This window comes from Pseudophryne corroboree, chromosome 1 (assembly GCF_028390025.1).
Source record: "Pseudophryne corroboree isolate aPseCor3 chromosome 1, aPseCor3.hap2, whole genome shotgun sequence".
In the NCBI taxonomy this organism is placed as follows: domain Eukaryota; kingdom Metazoa; phylum Chordata; class Amphibia; order Anura; family Myobatrachidae; genus Pseudophryne; species Pseudophryne corroboree.
In genome coordinates, this window is record NC_086444.1 from 355759702 (window position 1) to 355782435 (window position 22734).

The 22734-nt window shown below is 47.4% G+C and overlaps 1 protein-coding gene across 2 annotated transcripts in view; it reads right to left on the reverse strand.

The window, feature by feature from the left end:
- Positions 1-22734, reverse strand: part of CDC45 (cell division cycle 45) — a 155175-nt gene that overhangs the window by 59898 nt on the left and 72543 nt on the right. For both annotated transcript variants that reach the window (XM_063964768.1, XM_063964767.1), the window contains exons 13-15: positions 8354-8515; positions 7997-8135; positions 679-762 (exon numbers count right to left, since the gene is read on the reverse strand). In XM_063964768.1, the coding sequence (XP_063820838.1) occupies positions 679-762; positions 7997-8135; positions 8354-8515 (385 nt within the window). The remainder of the gene's footprint in view (positions 1-678; positions 763-7996; positions 8136-8353; positions 8516-22734) is intronic.

Below are 22734 nucleotides of genomic sequence, written 5' to 3' on the forward strand. Positions count from 1 at the left end.
ATCTGATGTTTTAGTAGTAACAATAAACAAATGGACTGAATAGTAACTATAGAAAGAAACACTAATACACCTTTCACATCGCAAAAATAACCCTATTACGTTACGGGTCAGTGTGCGATGTGAAAGGGCCCCATGAGAATTCCCGGGTCACCTGACCCGGTAATTCAACCCGGGTAATAAGAAGGACTATTCCCGGGTTGAATACTGGGTCAGTGGCAGCGTAAAGAGCCCCGTTTACTACATGGGCAGAGGCGGTGCAGAGATGAGCTTATCTCCCAGTGCCGCCTCCACCCCTGCCGTTGGCTCCGTCCAGCGCCGCTATGGCATCCGACCTGGCTCCAATGCCGGATCCCACCCAGGAAGGACCCATTTCCAATTCCCAGGTGGGATCCGGTATTGGAGATCTGACAGGGGTACAAGTGATTGTTTTGGTATATCAAACTTATCAAAACATAGCAATTATTTACTTTTCCTTTTGTATTGTGTATTTTGGGACTTCCTGCATAATGGATGGATCCCATAACATGTATTATACCTAACAGGCTGTAGGAATGGTTACATTATTATTTTACACATGTTGTTCAGATCAGGATTACTTGACATCAAAGTGTTACAAGTCAAAACCAATATAAATTACTTTTTTATCACCGATGTTGTGGGTGAGAGAATATTACTCACAGAACAGACAAATGATTTCAGCAGGTATTTACAAAGGAGACACAAGGATACAGGCTTGGAGAACATCTTTACATCCGGAGTTCCCTGTACATAGAAAAAGAAAAACGCTTTCACAGCTGCAAGATTTTCAGCATAAAGAGCAAAAGCAGAAATTGGATAGAACTATAAAACAAGAAAAATAGGATTTTGGTACTTACCGGTAAATCCTTTTCTCCTAGTCCGTAGAGGATGCTGGGGACTCCAAAAGGACCATGGGGTATAGACGGGATCCGCAGGAGCTTGGGCACACTGAAAAGACAAACTGGGTGTGAACTGGCTCCTCCCTCTATGCGCCTCCCCCAGACCTCAGTTATAGGAACTGTGCCCAGGAGAGACGGACATTTCGAGGAAAGGATTTTTTTAAATAATTTTTTGTGTGTAAACTAAGGGCTACAAACATACCAGCCCACACCACAAACATACCGTACAACTGGAGTAACAGTAAACCAGATAACAGTATGAAATAACAACAGCAACAAGCTGAAAACCAGAAATACACAACCCGTGTATAAACCAAGTTAACCTACAAGAATACACTGCAAGTAACAGTCCGCACTGGGATGGGCGCCCAGCATCCTCTACGGACTAGGAGAAAAGGATTTACCGGTAAGTACCAAAATCCTATTTTCTCTTACGTCCTAGAGGATGCTGGGGACTCCAAAAGGACCATGGGGTTTATACCAAAGCTCCAGACCGGGCGGGAGAGTGCGGACGACTCTGCAGCACCGACTGAGCAAACGCAAGGTCCTCATCAGCCAGGGTATCAAACTTATAGAACTTAGCAAAAGTGTTTGAACCTGACCAGGTGGCCGCTCGGCAAAGCTGTAAAGCCGAGACACCTCGGGCAGCCGCCCAAGACGAGTCCACTTTTCTGGTGGAATGGGCTTTTACTGACTTCGGCACCAGTAGCACGGCCGAAGAATGAGCCTGCTGAATCGTACTACAAATCCAGCGTGCAATAGTCTGTTTTGAAGCAGGATGACCAATCTTGTTAGAAGGATACAGGACAAACAGCGCCTCAGTTTTCCTGGCAACAGCCGATCTGGCAACGTATATTTTCAAAGCTCTCACCACATCCAGAGACTTTGGAACTGCCACAGCATCCGTAGCCACCGGCACCACAATAGGTTGGTTAATGTGAAACGAAGACACCACCTTCGGTAAAAATTGTTGACGAGTCCTCAATTCTGCCCTATATGAATGAAAAATCAAGTATGGGCTCTTATGAGATAAGGCCGCCAACTCAGACACCCGCCTGGCAGACGCCAGCGCCAACAACGTGACTACCTTCCAGGTAAGAAACTTCAACTCAACCTTACGCAAAGGTTCAAACCAGGGCGACATGAGAAACTGTAAGACCACGTCAAGATCCCATGGAGCCACAGGAGGCACAAACGGAGGATTAATATGCATTACTCCTTTCACAAACGTCTGAACCTCAGGGAAGACAGCTAATTCCTTTTGAAAGAAAATAGACAATGCCGAAATCTGTACTTTGATGGAGCCCAATTTCAGGCCTGCATCTACACCTGCCTGCAAAAAGTGGAGAAAACGACCCAAATGAAAATTTTCCGCAGGAGCTATTTTAGTCTCACACCAGGAAACATACTTCTTCCAAATACGGTGATAATGTTTCGCCGTAACCTCCTTCCTAGCCTTAATGAGAGTAGGAATGAACTCCCCAGGAATACCCTTACGAGCTAAAATCTGGCGCTCAACTTCCATGCCGTCAAACGCAGCCGCGGTAAGTCTGGAAACACGCACAGACCCTGCGACAACAGGTCCTCTCTTAGAGGAAGCGGCCAAGGATCTTCCACAAGTAATTCCTGAAGATCCGGATACCAGGCCCTTCTTGGCCAATCTGGAACGACGAGAATCGCCTGAACCCTTGCTCGACGAATGATCCCCAGTACCTCTGGAATGAGAGGAAGTGGAGGGAACACATACACCGACTTGAACACCCACGGAGACACCAGGGCGTCCACCGCGCTGGCTTGGGGGTCTCTTGACCTGGAACAATACCTCGGGAGCTTCTTGTTGAGACGAGACGCCATCATGTCGATCAACGGAATTCCCCAACGCTCCGTCACCTCCGCAAAAACCTCTTGGTGAAGAGCCCACTCTCCCGGATGGAGATCATGTCTGCTGAGTAAATCTGCTTCCCAGTTGTCCACTCCCGGTAGGAATACTGCTGACAGGGCGCTCACGTGTTGTTCCGCCCAGCGAAGGATTCTTGTGGCCTCCGCCATTGCCGCCCTGCTCCTTGTTCCGCCTTGACGGTTTATATGTGCCACCGCTGTGATGTTGTCTGACTGTACCAGGACAGATCGACCCTGAAGAAGGCTTCTTGCTTGTAGCAGGCTGTTGTAAATGGCTTTCAACTCGAGAACATTTATGTGGAGAGACGCTTCCTGGAGCGACCATCTCCCCTGGAAGTTTCTTCCTTGGGTGACAGCACCCCAGCCCCGGAGACTTGCATCTGTTGTCAGAAGCACCCAGTCCAGGATACCAAAGCGGCGTCCTTCTAGGAGGTGAGAACTTTGTAGCCACCACAGGAGAGAAATTCTGGCTCTGGGAGATAAACTTATCTTCCGGTGAATGTGCAGGTGAGACCCGGACCATTTGCTCAGCAAATCCCACTGAAACACCCGGGCATGAAACATGCCAAACGGAATGGCTTCGTACGCCGCAACCATTTTCCCCAGAACCCGAGTACAGTGATGGATGGACACACTCTTCGGCCGCAGAAGTTCCCTGACCATCAACTACAGTTCTAGAGCTTTTTCTTCTGGAAGAAATACTCTTCGTAACTCCGTGTCCAGAATCATGCCCAGAAAAGACAGCCGAGTGGCCGGAATCAACTGAGATTTCGACAAATTTAGCACCCAACCGTGCTGTCGCAGCACCAACAGTACCAAATTCACACTCCTCAGCAACCGTTCCTTGGACCTCGCCTTTATCAGATCATCGTCCAAGTACAGGATAATTGTAACCACTTGCCTGCGAAGGAGAACCATCATTTCTGCCATGACCTTGGTGAGAATCCTCGGGGCCGTGGAAAGCCCAAACGGCAACGTCTGAAATTGGTAATGAGAATCCTGTACCGCAAACCTTAGGAAAGCTTGATGCGGAGGATATATCGGGACATGTAAGTAGGCATCCTTTATGTCGACTGACGCCATAAAGTCCCCCCCTTCTAGGCTGGCAATCACCGCTCGAAGAGATTCCATCTAGAACTTGAAAACTTTTAAGTATGGATTGAGGGACTTTAGGTTCAGAATCGGTCTGACCGAACCGTCCGGTTTCAGCACCACAAAAAGGCTCGAGCAGAACCCCTCCCCCCGTTGAGACTGGGGAACGGGAACAATGACCCTCTGATAACACAACTTTTGTATTGCTGCCAACACCACCTCCCTGTCCGGAAGAGACACTGGCAGGGCCGACATGAAAAACCGGTGAGGGGGCGTCTCCTGAAACTCCAGCATGTAACCCTGAGATAAAATCTCTAGAACCCACGGATCCAGGTCCGATTGGACCCAGACCCGACTGAAGAACTGCAGACGGCCCCCCCACCGGTTCGGACTCCCCCAGGGAAGCCCCAGCGTCATGCGGTGGACTTGGTAGCGGCAGGGGCGGACTTCTGGTCCTGGGCGCCTGACACTGCAGGCGACTTCTTTCCCCTTCCTCTACCTTTTGAAGCGAGAAAGGACGAACCTTTTCCTCGCCTGTATTTATTTGGATGAAAGGACTGCATCTGCTGATGTGGTGGCTTTTTGTGTTGAGTGGGAACATAGGGAAGAAAAGACGACTTACCCGCAGTCGCGGTAGAAACCAGGTCCGCCAAGCCTTCCCCAAACAGGACATTACCTTTGAAGGGTAACGCTTCCATAGCTCTCTTGGAATCGGCATCAGCATTCCATTGATGGATCCACAGCGCCCTCCTGGCCGAAATCGACATGGCATTGGCTCTTGACCCCAAGAGACCAACATCCCTCGCAGCATCCTTCAGGTAATCTGCAGCGTCCTTGATATAACCAAGAGTCAAAAGAACAGTATCTTTATCAAGGGTATCCATATCAGGAGTTAAATTCTCAGCCCATTTAGCAATAGCACTACTCACCCATACCGACGCCACAGCAGGTCTGAGCAATGCACCCGTATTAGTGAAAATGGACTTCAGAGACGTCTCCAGCTTGCGATCCGCCGGATCCTTGAGAGCTGCCGTGTTAGGAGACGGAAGCGCCACCTTCTTAGACAAACGAGATAAAGCTTTATCAACATTAGGAGACGCCTCCCATTTTCCCCTATCAATAGAGGGGAAAGGATACGCCATGTAAATCCTCTTGGGAATCTGCCACCTCTTGTCCGGCGACTCCCAAGCCTTTTCACAAAGAGTATTCATCTCATGAGAGGGGGGAAACTGCACCTCAGGTTTTTTCTCTTTAAACAAGCAAATCCTTGTTTCCTGTACGGCAGGTTCCTCAGAAATGCGTAACACATCTTTTATAGCCAGAATCATGTACTGAATACTCTTAACTAATCTTGGATGTAAAGGAGCCTCAGTGAAGTCGACATCGGACTCAGAATCCGTGTCGGTATCAGCATCTACCACTTCAGTAAACGGCCGCTTTATTGACCCCGAAGGGGTCTGTACCTGCGACAAAGCATCCTCCGTGGATTTTTTCCACACCTGTGTCTGGTCTGTGATTCAGATTTATCTAATCTCTTTGATAAAGAAGTCACATAAGAATTAATTGTATTCAACAGTGCAAGTAAATCAGGTGCCGGCTGCGCCGACAGAGCCAACTACAGACCCGCATCTGCTCCCCCAATAACCTCCTCCGGTGAATAACATTCAGCCTCAGACATGCTGACACCTAGTATCGACCCACTGACACACACACACAATGCCTCAGCCAGGGGACAGGCCCACAAGGAAGCCTGGATAGAGAAACACAGAGGGAGTATGCCAGCTCACACCCCAGCGCCCATATATCCCACCAATGAATATATGTACCAGCGCTGCCTCAATAATACCATATCTGCACCAGCTACTGTGCGGCCCTCCCCCCCCCCCCCCCCCCCGATAAGCTCCCCGTTACTTTAATGGAGCTTGTGGAGGTCCCGGACCAGCGTCTCCTGCATGCCGCGTGTGAGGAGAAAATGGCGCCTGTGAGCCGCGCAGCTAAGCTCTGTCCCCTCCCGGCGCGCTTCAGCCTGCCAAATTAAAAATCCTGAAAATGCCGGCGGGCACCGAACAAGCATCTGCCGGCCCTACAAACCTCAGTAACATGCTGCACAGGGCGCTGGTTACTGAAGTCTTCTGCCGTCCTGAAGTCTTCTGCTGTCCTGAATTCTTCTGTTCTTCTCATACTCACCCGACTTCTGTCTTCTGTCTTCTGTGAGGGGGGTGACGGCGTGGCTCCGGGAACAAGCAGCTAGGCGCACCAAGTGATCAAACCCTCTGGAGCTAATGGTGTCCAGTAGCCGAGAAGCAGAGCCCTTAAACTAAGAAGAAGTAGGTCTGCTTCTCTCCCCTCACTCCCACGCTGCAGGGAGCCTGTAGCCAGCAGGTCTCCCTGAAAATAAAAAACCTACCAAAAGTCTTTTCCAGAGAAACTCAGGAGAGCTCCCCTGTGAGTGTCCAGTCAGTCCTGGGCACAAAGTTTAACTAAAGTCTGGGGGAGGGGCATAGAGGGAGGAGCCAGTTCACACCCAGTTTAAGTCTTTTCAGTGTGCCCAAGCTCCTGCGGATCCCGTCTATACCCCATGGTCCTTTTGGAGTCCCCAGCATCCTCTAGGACGTAAGAGAAATATTTTACTAAGCAACATAATAAAGTATATTATATGGTATTTGTCCTCTCTTTGCTAAAAGTCAATGCTTTTAGAAACACGCAAAGAGGTGTTACTTCATCTCATGTGTTAACTGAGCCACAGTAAGACAAAGGACTGTGCCAGGTAATCTTTTAGAAAATGGATATTCCCTTTATGACACAAGACCAATGCAATAATGTAACCGTTTACTTTTTAAAAGAACTTATCAAACTTTTTGAAAGCACTCATTAAAATCCATCACTGCCCCACTGTAACTGAAAAAACTACAGGGAAACCATCTCAAGGACAGCTTCAAAGGGTTGGATACGAAATACCGCCAGTCAGGATCCTGACAGCCAGAAGACCGACAACAGGATACCGACACATCCTGGTAAGTATTTTTACCCAACCTCTAACTGTCCCCTCCTGCAGCCTAAACCTAATGATAACCCCTGTACATACCTCCGGTATGTGTTGGGATTCTACTCATTGGGATCCTGCTGTCAATCTTCTGACTGTTGGTATTTTGACTGCATCCCGTTTCTACTACCCCTTTTGCACCAAAATGCCAACCCAGGTTTTCGAACCCAGTTCCAACCAGTTTCACATAACATCGACTCCAATCGCAGTTGATCCGGCTTTCTGTATACTTTTAGCGTGACCTGAGTCGCACAGTTTATACCACACTGTCACCCGGGTCGGTGCTACTGGTATCTACCAGGGTCGGATTCCCAGGTAACGCACCCTGGGTTATTTTTATCCGACCCTTTCCCAGCATACCTCGATCTGGGCTGCCCTGACAATAACCAGAGTTAAAAATTTGTTGGAAAAGGGGTATAATACTCATCCAGTCCCTATCAGTAAAAGATATTCTTCAGGGCGAAACACAATGAAGAAAATTGAATTAACCAGTAGGACCAAATCTATTGATAGAGCAAATACCTTGGGAAATAAGTGGAAACATATAAAAATTGGGTATTAGGGGTAAGATTATGCATAAATCTGCTACAGCAGTTAATCCAAAATTTTCTCATCTTTCAATTATGTTTAAACATCCATTTGACCTATGAACTTTTATTTATTAGCTGAAATGGCTATAGTTTAAATATTTAAATAGCAATATAGCATTGCATGAACATTTCTATAATTGAGAATGTCCTATTATGTGTATTCATATTAAAATGATGGGTGTGAATGCACTTTTCCGAAACGTATGGCTAAGCTGGAAGAGATCAGCTGAACTGATGACAATGATGCTAAATGTGTGACTAGAGCGTTTTGCGTACCAAAGCCTTATTAAACATTCCTGTCGCTGACTCCCTTCTTGTGGGATCAGAAAACAGTAGACATTAACATCTGCCCAGGGAGACCTGTGTGTAATACCGCAATCTGAACACTACACCAAATTCTTCTAGGTGGCCCTATGTACTAAACAGAAGAGGCTGCTTGTGCGTCTTATACAAACCTCCATGAGATAGCAGTATAGGAAAGGACCCTGGGACAAAATAAGATTAGTGCAAATGCAGCTCGCCACAATCTGTTGAATGGCACGTAATAGCTTCTTGGCAAGATCCAGACCAAGGTGCAGTTTGGCCAGGTTGCTCCTAAGATTAAATGAAAATAAATCAAAATGTGATCATATTAAAATAGAGAATTACAATCTGCTGCTCCTGTTAGGTAATACCTAATGAGAACGGATTGATAAAGAATTTCTTTAGACCCCATACAAGATTAAACTTACTTGGATTTTTACTGCATTTCCACAAGAGGTACAATTTTGACTAGCCTAGCAGAATAAAAGTATATCAAGAATAGAATTTACCTGGACAAGCTATCTAAAGCCATGATAAAGTTATCCGTCCCATGCTCATCTTTCTCTGTGTTTTCCAAGAGTGAAATCACAGCAAACACAATGTCACTGGCAAGGAACCTATTCTTAAAACCAAATTGCACACTGAAAGTCTGCACCCGGATGTCTTTCATTCTGTCAGGAAGGAGATGAGAGATCAAGCAATAAAGACAGCAGGTAGCACTATAAAACATTTAGGGCGCGCTTGACACGTTTAATTGACACATCTTTTGAGAAGACATTTTCTCCTGGTCTACACAATGCTATGCCAAGTATAGAGATTGAGCAGTCTTTATCAGCACCATTTTGCCTGCAGCTTTCATGCCTAATGTACCTTTTGAAGCATTACAGAAAATAGGATTTTAATACCTACCGGTAAATCCTTTTCTTTTAGTCTGTAGAGGATGCTTCAAGAACCATGTGGTATAGACGGGATCCGCAGGAGACATGGGCACACTATAAGACTTTGAATGGGTGTGAACTGGCTCCTCCCTCTATGCCCCTCCTCCAGATTCCAGTTATAGGAATTGTGCCCAGGGAGACGCACATTTCGAGGAAAAGGATTTATTTAATTATTTTAAACTAATGTGAGATACATACCAGCTCACACCACTAACACGCCGTACAACATGGCATTCAACAACAACGCATGCAACGGCATGATCAACATCAGTCACAGGCTGACTGAACTCAACACAACATGTGTGTAACAATAACCAATAACTGCAGACACAGCCCGCACTGGGGCGGGCGCCCAGCATCCTCTACGGACTAAGAGAAAAGGATTTACCGGTAGGTATTAAAATCCTATTTTCTCTTACGTCCTAGAGGATGCTGGGGATGCTTCAAGCACTAGAACGGGTGGGAGAGTGCGGATGACTCTGCAGCACCGATTGACCAAACAAGAGGTCCTCCTCAGCCAGGGTATCAAACTTGTAGAACTTTGCAAAGGTGTTTGATCCCGACCAAGTAGCAGCTCGGCAAAGCTGTAATGCCGAGACCCCTCGGGCAGCCGCACAAGAAGAGCCCACCTTCCTGGTAGAATGGGCCTTCACCGATTTCAGTAACGGCAATCCCGCCGTAAAATGCGCCTGCTGAATCGTATTACAGATCCAGCGTGCAATAGTCTGCTTAGAAGCAGGAGCCCCAAATCTTGTTGGGAGCCCACAGAACAAACAGAGACTCTGTTTTCCTAATCTGCGCCGTTCTGGCGACATAGATCTTCAAAGCTCTAACCACATCAAGAGACTTTGACTCCGCCAGGGCGTCAGTAGCCACTGGCACCACAATTGGCTGGTTAACATGAAATGACGAAACCACTGTCGGTAGAAATTGCTGACGAGTTCTCAACTCCGCTCTATCAGCATGGAAAATCAAGTAGGGGCTCTTGTGAGACAAAGCCGCCAACTCAGACACTTGCCAAGGCCAACAACATGACCACTTTCCAAGTAAGGAATTTTAACTCAACCTTGCGTAAAGGTTCAAACCAATGTGACTGCAAAAACTGCACCACCACATTAAGGTCCCATGGTGCCACTGGGGGCACAAAGGGAGGTTGGATGTGCAGCACGCCTTTAACAAAGGTCTGAACTTCTGGAAGAGAGGCCAATACTTTTTGAAAAAAAGATCGACAAGGCCGAAATCTGTACTTTAATAGAGCCTAACTTTAGGCCCTCATCCACACCTGCTTGTTGGAAATGGAGCAAACGCCCCAGGTGAAATTCTTTCATGGGAGACTTCTTAGATTTACACCAAGAGACATATTTTCTCCAAATACGGTGGTAATGCTTTGCCGTTACTTCTTTTCTAGCCTGAAGAAGTGTAGGAATGATTTCACTGGGAATTCCCTTTCGGGCTAGGATTTGGCGTTCAACCTCCACGCCGTCAAACGCAGCCGCTGTAAGTCCTGAAACACGCACAGCCCCTGTCGTAACAGGTCCTCCCGAAGAGGAAGAGACCAGGGATCTTCTATGAGTAACTCCTGAAGATCTGGATACCAGGCCCTTCTTGGCCAATCCGGAACAATGAGGATCGCCTGAACCCTTGTTCTTCTTATAATTTTTATCACCTTTGGAATGACTGGAAGAGGAGGGAACACATAGACCGACTGAAACACCCACGGTGTCACTAGGGCGTCCATCGCTATCGCTTGAGGGTCCCTTGACCTGGAACAATATCTCTGAAGTTTCTTGTTGAGGCGGGACGCCATCATGTCCACTTGAGGAACTCCCAAATGACTTGTCACTTCTGCAAAGACCTCTTGATGAACACCCCACTCTCCTGGACGGAGATCATGTCTGCTGAGGAAGTTTGCTTCCCAGTTGTCCACTCCTGGAATGAAGACCGCTGACAGAGTGCTGGCATGCTTTTCCGCCCAGCGAAGAATATTTGTGGCCTCGGCCATCGCCGCTCTGCTTTTCGTCCCGCCTTGGCGGTTTATGTACGCCACTGCTGTTACGTTGTCTGACTGAATCAAAACCGGCAGACCTCGAAGATGTTCTGCTTGCAGTATGCCGTTGTAGATGGCTCTTAATTCCAGAATGTTTATGTGTAGACAAGCTTCCTGGCTTGACCACTTTCCCTGAAAGTTTCTTCCCTGTGTGACTGCTCCTCAGCCTCGGAGGCTTGCATCTGTGGTCACCAGGATCCAATCTTAAATCCCGAACCTGCGTCCCTCCAGAAGGTGAGAACTGTGCAGCCACCACAGAAGAAGTGAAATTCTGGTCCTGGGAGATAGAATTATTTTCCGGTGCATGTCCAGGTGAGACCCGGACCACTGGTCCAGCAGGTTCCACTGAAACACCCTGGCATGGAACCTGCCATACGGAATGACCTCGTAGGCCGACACCATCTTCCCCAGCAACTGAGTACAGTGAAGAACTAACACCTTTGCCGGTTTCAGAATCTGTTTTACCATGTTCTGTATTTCCAGAGCTTTTTCCACTGAAAGAAACACTCTCTGCAATTCTGTATCCAGAATCATACCCAGGAACGACTGCCGTGTCGTTGGATCCAACTGTGATTTTGGCAAATTTAGGAGCCAGCCATGTTGTTGCAGAATAGTCAGTGAAAGGGCAACATTCTTCAACAATTGCTCCTTGGACCTCGCCTTTATGAGAAGATCGTCCAAGTACGGGATAATTGTGATTCCCTGCTTGTGCAGGAGAACCATCATTTCCGCCATTACTTTGGTGAAAATCCTCGGAGCCGTGGATAGACCAAACAGCAACATCTGAAATTGGTAATGACAATCCTGCACCGCAAATCTCAGGTAAGCCTGATGTGGAGGATATATGGGCACATGTAAGTATGTATCTTTTATGTCGACCGACACCATAAAATCCCCCTCCTTCAGACTGGAGATCATTGCTCGTAGAGACTCCATCTTGAATTTAAATCTTTCCAGAAAGAAATTGAGGTATTTTAGGTTTAGAATCGGTCTGACTGAGCACATCTTCGGGACCACGAACAGGCTCAAATAAAAACCTTCCCCCTGTTGAGACGGGGGTACCGTGACAATCACTTGATTTTGACACAACTTTAGTATCGCAGCGCTTACTATCTCCCTTTCTGGAAGAGAAGCTGGCAAGGCAGATTTGAAAAATCGGTGACGGGGCACGTCTTGAAACTCTAATTTGTACCCCTGGGTTACTATGTCTACTATCCAGGTCCGAGTGTACCCAGACCTGACTGGAGAGCTTGAGACGTGCCCCCACTGGTGCGGACTCTCGCAGAGGAGCCCCAGCGTCATGCGGTGGATTTGGTAGAAGCCGGAGAGGACTTCTGCTCCTGGGAACTTGCCACAGCCTGTGACCTTTTTCCCCGACCTCTCCCCCTTGCAGCAAGGAAGGAGGACCCACGTCCTTTTTTGAATCTATTGGGCCGAAAGGACTGCATCTGATAGTGAGGCGATTTCTTTTGCTGTGCAGGGACATAAGGTAAAAATGAAGACTTACCCGTGGTAGCTGTAGACACCAGGTCAGTGAAGCCATCGCCAAACAAAACCCTATCGTTAAACGGTAGAGCCTCCATCACCTTCTTAGAGTCAGCATCAGCATTCCATTGATGTAACCACAACGCTCTCCTTGCAGAGACCACCATGGCATTGGCCCTTGAACACAAAAGGAAAATATCCCTTACAGCTTCTTTTAAATATGCTGCAGCATCCCTGATGTGACCCAGAGTCAAAAGTACACTATCCCTGTCTAGGGAATCTACCTCAGATGACAAGTTATCTGCCCACTTTTCAATAGCGCTACCCACCCACGCCGCAGCAACGGCAGGCCTGAGTAGCGACCCTGTAGTGACATAAATGGATTTCAGTGTATTTTCCTGCTTACGATCCACAGGATCCTTTAGGGATGCCGTGTCAGGGGACGGAAGCGCCACCTTTTTGGATAGACGCAATTAAGCCTTGTCTACCGTGGGGATTGACTCTCACCTTTCCCTGTCCCCAGAGGGGAATGGATATGCCACTGGAATTCTTTTGGGAACCTGAATCTTTGTGTCAGGATTTTCCCAAGCCTTTTCAAAAAGTGTGTTCAGTTCATGAGAGGGAGGAAACGTTACCTCAGGTTTCTTTCCTTTATACATACAGGGGGTAATTCCAAGTTGATCGCAGCAGGATTTTTGATAGCAATTGGGCAAAACCATGTGCACTGCAGGGGAGGCAGATATAACATGTGCAGAAAGAGTTAGATTTCGGTGGGTTATTTTATTTCTGTGCAGGGTAAATACTGGCTGCTTTATTTTTACACTGCAATTTAGATTGCAGATTGAACACACCCCACCCAAATCTAACTCTCTCTGCACATGTTATATCTGCCCCTCCATGCAGTGCACATGGTTTTGCCCAATTGCTAACAAAATTCCTGCTGCGAGCAACTTGGAATTACCCCCACAGACTTTAGTATCAGGGACAGCAGGATCCTCAGTGATATGTAGTACGTCTTTTATCGCCACAATCATGTACTGAATACTCTTAGCCAGTTTTGGATGTAATCTGGCATCACTATAGTCGACACTGGAATCAGAGTCCGTGTCGGTATCTGTATCTACTATCTGGGCAAATGCACGTTTCTGCGACCCCGAAGGGGTCTGGGTCTGTGACAAAGCATCTTCCATGAATTTTCTCCATGTTTGGTTCTTAAACTCGGATTTATCAAATCTCTTAGTCAATTTTGTCACGTTTGCATTTAAAACACTCAACATATTCCCCCAATCATCCGTCGGAGGTGCCGACACGGTCACTCTCACAGTATTTTCTGTCCCCGCTCCAGCCTCCTCCTGGGAAGAGCATTCAGCCTCAGACATGTCGAGACACACCTACCGACACCCACAACCACACTGGGGCTATAGGAGACAGCTCCACAATAAAGCCTGCAAGAGGGACACAGAGAGAGTTCTGCCAGCTCACACCCAGCGCCTATCCCGGTACTGAGGCCAGTAAAGTGACTGCCCAGACCTATTAGCGCTTTTTATATAAATCAATCAGCACTAAATTGCATGTGCCCCCCCCCCCCGTTTTTCACCCTGTTACTTGTATAGCAGTGCAGAGGACAGGGTCAGCGTCTCTGCAGCTTCTGAGGAGAGAAAATAGCGCTGGTCAGAGCTGTGCGGCTAAGCCACGCCCCCTACATGGCGCGCTTCAGTCCCGTTCAAATTTCTGATTATACTGGCGGGGGTCCCTTAACTAGTGCCCGGAGCATTGTTACTACTCATGCCAGTCTGATCTGAGGTCTCATCCTGCCCAGGGCGCCCCGCCCTGCACCCTGCAGTGCTGTGATGTGTGGGAACATGGCGCGCAGCGCGGCCGCTGCGCGGTACCTCTTCTGCCGTCACTGAAGTCTTCTGTCTTCTCATACTCACCCGGCTTCTATCTTCCGGCTTTGTGAGGGGGCGACGGCGCGGCTCCGGGAACAAGCACCTAGGCGTACCGTAGTGATCGAACCCTCTGGAGCTAATGGTGTCCAGTAGCCTAAGAAGCAGAGCCCTTGAACTCTTAAGAAGTAGGTCTGCTTCTCTCCCCTCACTCCCACAATGCAGGGAGCCTGTAGCCAGCAGGTCTCCCTGAAAATAACAAAACTAAATAAAGTTTTTTTCTGAGAAACTCTGGAGAGCTCCTCAGTGTGCATCCAGTCTCACTGGGCACAGAATCTAACTGGAGTCTGGAGGAGGGGCATAGAGGAAGGAGCCAGTTCACACCCATTCAAAGTCTTATAGTGTGCCCATGTCTCCTGCGGATCCCGTCTATACCCCATGGTTCTTGAAGCATCCCCAGCATCCTCTAGGACGTATGAGAAAGATCAGTTTTCTTGGACACATGCTTAATGACGTCCGCTTCATCACTGTTTAAAGAGTTTTTGCTGTTGAGTTTGGAACCCTCTTAGAATAGGGAATTCAATTAGCCGTGGTCATTTACTGCAGGCTAATTGATCCCCTGGGGCTATCCATTTAGCCCTGAATGCAGTCCCTGAAGTAGACTGTTTTCATGAAGATGGCAGTATTAACACACAGGTCCGAGAACTTATCACAAATTCTGTGAGTTAATGTACAAAACCCAAAAATGTAACGGGTGGCAATTAAAAAAAAAAAAAAAGCCTTTAGTTGAATACCTGTAGCAAAAAAAATATGAAAAAGCTTGAGACTACCCCCGTTTTTTGCACCCATTACATTTTCTGGGCTAACTAAAATCCCCCTATGCAGAGAAAGGTCTGTCCTAACCGAGCCTTTTGCAAGAACGACAAGCCCTGCAAATTGTGATTTACAGGAACATACTCTTTTCTAGACAACCATACTAGTCTGCAGAATCTCTATACCAACCAACCCATCACTTCACAATCTTACACTGAAATATTCATGATGAATACTCAATTACCTAGAATTCCAACACTTGAAATTCGGAATCAATCTTGCATTGTTGGAATATTTTTTCAACAATTTCCTTTGTCTACAGTCATCTACTTTATGATTCACAGAACAAGGTCTTGCCATGTACCTCATAGAAAGAGCACAATCTCCGAGTCATTACATGAAGGCCACACCAGAGCTACTGAAGAGGATGACCTATTCTCTCTGCGTTCACTATACAGTAGCTCCATTTGTAATGTTCTAGTCTGGCTTCTACCTGCCTACATTCTACAGAAACAGACTAAACTTCTAAAGTTACCTTACATTTCCTATACAGTCTTCTACACATAAAATGAATCTAACAGAAAAGATACATGGTAAATCTCCAGGCAACAGGGCAGAATTATTTTAGTGGGGAGGTTTTTTGTATAGAAAAAGGTCAGTGTTATTTTCTGTGTAGGAGAAAGCTCAGAGACTTTGACATTGCTACACACTTTATCACCACAGACTCTTTTTAGCATTCATGATCGGAAACTTATGTGAATAGAAATAGGAGTCCTGCTGGTAGCAAGCGGTTGACTAAATTTTAATGGGACTTTCTTGTTAAGAAAGGTTACTGCAATACCTGGATTTACATTGTACTTGATAACTAATGTTCACTTGCAACAATGTCAACTTAGCATACACTCCGAGGGGTATTATGAATTGCTACAGTGCTGGAAATTATAAAGTATCATATAGTCTTGATAACCGACAGTCAACTATAATCTTAAACGGTTTATTTGTATGGTCACTGATCGCAACCACACTATATTTTTATTTGAATATCACTTGTATTTGATATCCAATGCTGGATATTTTTTTTTAAATTGATAAAACATTGCATTTACAGGGGATTTTTTTTTTTTTTTTTTAAATGAGAACGTGCCCCCCATTTTTGTCATTGCAAAATGACACTAACGTAGAAGTGGGGTGGAGTCTGAAAGACATTTTAAGCCACAATTTGCATTTGTAGCATATAAACATACTGGCTCCTTCAGGAAGTTCCAAGGACTGGGAAATGGGCAGACATCATAAAATTATGGGTTCCGGTATGAATGGTCGACAGTCAATAGGTCGACCACTGTTGGTCGACATTGACACGGTCGACATGGACACATGGTTTACACATGAAAAGGTCATCAGTTTTTTTTTAAACTTTTTTTGGTGTCGTTTTCTGCATAAAGTGACGGGGAACCCCAATTAGTGCACCACGTTCGCTAGCCATTCTTCGGGCAAGGTGCTCCGCTACCGCTGCGCTCGGCACAGATTACCGTTCCCAATTGTAGTCAACATGGATCGTAAAGTATGGAAAAGTTCCACAAAAGAAAAAAAAATGTGAAAAACTCATGTCGACCTTTTCACGTGTCAACCTTTCATGTGTTGACCATTTTCATGTGTCAACCATGTGTCAATGTCGACCAACAGTGGTCGACCTAATGACTGTCGACCATAACATGAAAGGATACCAAAATTATGCTAGGCATTTTTTTCAAGTAATAATCATTTACAATTGGTGACAGTGTACACCACGCTGGGACTTTAAGCTTACCTGACAGGCCGTTCATGTACAGCAAGTGGGAAAAGGGGTGCGGAGGAATGTAACAAAAAAAATAAGATTTTACTCACCGGTAAATCTATTTCTCGTAGTCCGTAGTGGATGCTGGGGACTCCGTAAGGACCATGGGGAATAGACGGGCTCCGCAGGAGACAGGGCACTTTTAAGAAAGATTTAGTACTACTGGTGTGCTCTGGCTCCTCCCTCTATGCCCCTCCTCCAGACCTCAGTTAAGGAAACTGTGCCCGGAAGAGCTGACATTACAAGGAAAGGATTTTGGAATCCAGGGTAAGACTCATACCAGCCACACCAATCACACCGTATAACTTGTGATAACATACCCAGTCAACAGTATGAAAAAAAACAACATAGCATCGGTCCAAAACCGATGAAACTATAACATAACCCTTATGTAAGCAATAACTATATACAAGTCTTGCAGAAGTAGTCCGCACTTGGGACAGGCGCCCAGCATCCTCTACGGACTACGAGAAAAAGATTTACCGGTAGGTTTAAAATCTCATTTTCTCTAACGTCCTAGAGGATGATGGGGACTCCGTAAGGACCATGGGGATTATACCAAAGCTCCCAAACGGGCGGGAGAGTGCGGATGACTCTGCAGCACCGATTGAGCAAACAGGAGGTCCTCCTCAGCCAGGGTATCAAACTTATAGAATTTTGCAAAGTTGTTTGACGCCGACCAAGTAGCAGCTCGGCACAGCTGTAGTGCCGAGACCCCTCGGGCAGTCACCCAAGAAGAGCCCACCTTCCTAGTGGAATGGGCCTTAACCGATTTTGGTAACCGCAATCCTGCCATAGAATGCGCTTGCTGAATTGTTTTACAGATCCAGCGAGCAATAGTCTGCTTTGAAGCGGGAGCGCCAACCTTGTTGGCTGCATACAGGACAAACAGTGCTTCTGTCTTCCGGACTCTAGCCGTTCTGGCCACGTAAATTTTCAAAGCCCTGACCACATCAAGGTACTCGGAATCCTCCAAGTCACGCGTAGCCACAGGCACGACAATAGGTTGGTTCATATGAAACCTGAAGATTAGACCACTTTAGGTAAGAATTGAGGACGGGTACGCAATTCCGCCCTATCCATATGGAAAACCAGATAGGGGCTTTTATGTGATAAAGCTTCCAAAATTCGCCTAGCCGAAGCCAAGACTAACAACATGACCACCTTCCAAGTGAGATATTTCAACTCCACCGTTTTACGTGGTTCAAACCAATGTGACTTAAGGAAACTTAACACCACGTTAAGGTCCCAAGGCGCCACCGGAGGTACAAAAGGAGGCTGAATATGCAGTACTCCCTTCACAAACGTCTGTACTTCTGGGAGAGAGGCCAATTCCTTCTGAAAGAAAATGCTAAGGCCGAAATCTGAACCTTAATAGATCCTAATTTTAGGCCCAAATTCACTCCAGTTTGTAGGAAGTGAAGAAAACGGCCCAGGTGGAATTCTTCCGTAGGAGCATTCCTGGCCTCACACCAAGAAACATATTTTCGCCATATTCGGTGATAATGTTTTGATGTCACGTCCTTCCTAGCCTTTATTAGTGTAGGAATGACCTCATCCGGAATACCTTTTTCCGCTAGGATCCGGCGTTCAACCGCCACGCCGTCAAACGCAGCAAGTCTTGGAACAGACAGGGCCCCTGTTGCAACAGGTCCTGTCTTAGAGGAAGAGGCCACGGATCTTCTGTGAGCATCTCCTGCAGATCCGGATACCAGGTCCTTCGTGGCCAATCTGGAACAATGAGGATTGTTCTCACTCCTCTTTTTCTTATTATTCTCAACACCTTGGGTATGAGGGAAAGAGGAGGAAATACATAGACCGACCGGAACACCCATGGTGTCATTAGGGCGTCCACAGCTACCACCTGAGGGTCTCTTTACCTAGTGCAATACCTTTGTAGCTTTTTGTTGAGACGGGACGCCATCATGTCTATTTGGGGCAGTCCCCACTGACTTGCAATCTGCGCGAAGACTTCCTGATGAAGTCCCCACTCTCCCGGATGTAGGTCGTGTCTGCTGGGGAAGTCTGCTTCCCAGTTGTCCACTACCGGAATGAACACTGCTGACAGTGCGCTTACATGATTCTCCGCCCAGCGAATAATTCTGGTGGCTTCCGCCATCGCCACTCTGCTCCTTGTGCCGCCTTGATGGTTTACATGAGCTACTGCGGTGACGTTGTCTGACTGAATCAGAACAGGTTGGTCGCGAAGTAATGCCTCCGCTTGACGTAGGGCTTTGAATATGGCCTTCAGGTCCAGGATGTTGATGTGGAGACAAGTCTCTTGACTTGACCAAAGACCTTGGAAATTTCTTCCCTGTGTGACTGCTCCCCAACCTCGGAGGCTCGCGTCCGTGGTCACCAGGATCCAGTCCTGAATGCCGAACCTGCGGCCCTCTAGGAGGTGAGCACTCTGCAGCCACCACAGGAGAGATACCCTGGCTCTGGGGGACAGGGTGATCCGCTGATGAATTTGTAGATGTGACCCGGACCACTTGCCCAGTAGGTCCTATTGGAAAGTCCTTGCATGGAACCTGCCGAAGGGAATGGCTTCGTATGATGCCACCATCTTTCCCAGGACTCGAGTGCAGTGATGCACTGACACCTGTTTTGGTTTCAATAAGTTCCTGACCAGAGTCATGAGTTCTTGAGCTTTTTCTGTTGGAAGAAAAACCCTTTTCTGGTCTGTGTCCAGAATCCTGCCCAAGAAGGTCAAACGAGACGTAGGATTCAGCTGCGACTTTGGAATATTGAGAATCCAGCCGTGTTGCTGTAACACCTTCAGTGAAAGTGATACGCTGTTCAGCAACTTTTCCCGTGATCTCGCTTTTATGAGGAGATCGTCCAAGTATGGGATAATTGTGACACCCTGGAGCACCATCATTTCCGCCATCACCTTGGTGAAAATCCTCGGGGCCTTGGAAAGCCTAAACGCCAACGTCTGAAATTGGTAATGACAATCCTGTACCGCAAATCTCAGGTACGCCTGATGAGGAGGATATATGGGAACATGCAGGTATGCATCCTTTATGTCCAGAGATACCATAAAATCTCCCACTTCCAGGCTGGCGATGACCGCTCTGAGCGATTCCATTTTGAACTTGAACCGTTTTAAGTAAAGGTTCAGGGATTTTAAATTCAAAATGGGTCTGACCGAACCGTCCGGTTTCGGGACCACAAACAGAGTTGAGTAGTATCCCTTCCCTCTTTGAAGCAGGGGAACCTCGACCACCACTTGTTGAAGACACAATTTGTGAATCGCATGTAACACTATCTCCCTTTCTAGTAGCACCGATTTGAAAAACCGGCGAGGGGGCACCTCTTCGAACTCCAGCTTGTATCCCTGAGAAACAATTTCTATTGCCCAGGGATCCACCTGTGAGTGAACCCAGATGTGGCTGAAAAGTTGAAGACGTGGCCCCACTGGAGCAGACTCCCTCAGGGGAGCCCAAGCGTCATGCGGTGGATTTTGCAGAGGCCGGGGAGGACTTCTGTTCTTGGGAACTAGCTGTGTTGTGCAGCTTTTTCCCTCTGCCCTTACCTCTGGCAAGAAAGAACGATCCACGTACTCTTTTGCTTTTATTTGAACGAAAGGACTGCATTTGATAATGAGGCGCTTTCTTAGGTTGTGAGGGAACATAAGGCAAAAAATAAGATTTTACTCACCGGTAAATCTATTTCTCGTAGTCCGTAGTGGATGCTGGGAACTCCAAAAGGACCATGGGGAATAGCGGCTCCGCAGGAGACTGGGCACAACTAAAGAAAGCTTTAGGACTGCCTGGTGTGCACTGGCTCCTCCCTCTATGACCCTCCTCCAGACCTCAGTTAGGATACTGTGCCCGGAAGAGCTGACACAATAAGGAAAGGATTTGGAATCCCGGGTAAGACTCATACCAGCCACACCAATCACACCGTATAACTCGTGATACTATACCCAGTTAACAGTATGAAATATAACTGAGCCTCTCAACAGATGGCTCAACAATAACCCTTTAGTTAACCAATAACTATATACAAGTATTGCAGACAATCCGCACCTGGGACGGGCGCCCAGCATCCACTACGGACTACGAGAAATAGATTTACCGGTGAGTAAAATCTTATTTTCTCTAACGTCCTAAGTGGATGCTGGGAACTCCGTAAGGACCATGGGGATTATACCAAAGCTCCCAAACGGGCGGGAGAGTGCGGATGACTCTGCAGCACCGAATGAGTGAACTCTAGGTCCTCCTCAGCCAGGGTATCAAACTTGTAGAATTTAGCAAATGTGTTTGAACCCGACCAAGTAGCAGCTCGGCAAAGTTGTAAAGCCGAGACCCCTCGGGCAGCCGCCCAAGAAGAGACCACTTTCCTCGTGGAATGGGCTTTTACAGATTTAGGATGCGGCAGACCAGCCGCAGAATGTGCAAGTTGAATCGTGCTACAGATCCAGCGAGCAATAGTCTGCTTTGAAGCAGGCGCACCCAACTTGTTGGGTGCATGCAGGATAAATAGCGAGTCAGTCTTTCTGACTCCAGCTGTCCTGGAAACATAGATTTTTAGGGCCCGGACTACGTCCAGCAACTTGGAATCCTCCAAGTCACGAGTAGCCGCAGGCACCACAATAGGCTGGTTCAAATGAAAAGCTGAAACCACCTTTGGGAGAAATTGGGGACGAGTCCTCAATTCCGCCCTATCCATATGGAAAATCAGATAAGGGCTTTTACATGATAAAGCCGCCAATTCTGACACACGCCTGGCCGAAGCCAAGGCCAACAGCATGACCACTTTCCACGTGAGATATTTTGAATCCACGGTTCAAACCAATGTGACTTTAGGAAATTCAACACCACGTTGAGATCCCAAGGTGCCACTGGGGGCACAAAAGGGGGCTGAATATGCAGCACTCCCTTAACAAATGTTTGAACTTCAGGTAGTGAAGCCAGTTCTTTCTGGAAGAAAATCGATAGAGCCGAAATCTGGACCTTAATGGAACCCAACTTTAGGCCCATAGTCACCCCTGACTGTAGTAAGTGCAGAAAACGGCCCAGCTGAAATTCCTCCGTTGGGGCCTTCCTGGCCTCACACCACGCAACATATTTTCGCCATATGCGGTGATAATGGTTTGCGGTCACTTCTTTCCTAGCTTTAATCAGCGTAGGGATGACTTCCTCCGGAATGCCCTTTTCCTTCAGGATCCGGCGTTCAACCGCCATGCCGTCAAACGCAGCCGCGGTAAGTCTTGGAACAGACAGGGCCCCTGCTGCAGCAGGTCCTGTCTGAGCGGCAGAGGCCATGGGTCCTCTGAGATCATTTCTTGAAGTTCTGGGTACCAAGCTCTTCTCGGCCAATCCGGAACAATGAGTATAGTTCTTACTCCTCTTCGTCTTATTATCCTCAGTACCGTTGGTATGAGAGGAAGAGGAGGGAACACATAAACCGACTGGTACACCCACGGTGTCACTAGAGCGTCCACAGCTATTGCCTGAGGGTCCCCTGACCTGGCGCAATATCTAGTTTTTTGTTTAGGCGGGACGCCATCATGTCCACCTGTGGCCTTTCCCAACGGTTTACCAACAGTTGGAAGACTTCTGGATGAAGTCCCCACTCTCCCGGGTGTAGGTCGTGCCTGCTGAGGAAGTCTGCTTCCCAGTTGTCCACTCCCGGAATGAACACTGCTGACAGTGCTAACACGTGATTTTCCGCCCATCGGAGAATCCTTGTGGCTTCTGCCATCGCCGTCCTGCTTCTCGTGCCGCCCTGTCGGTTTACATGGGCGACCGCCGTGATGTTGTCTTACTGGATCAGTACCGGCTGGTTTTGAAGCAGGGGTCTTGCCTGACTTAGGGCATTGTAGATGGCCCTTAGTTCCAGAATATTTATGTGTAGGGAAATCTCCTGGCTTGACCAT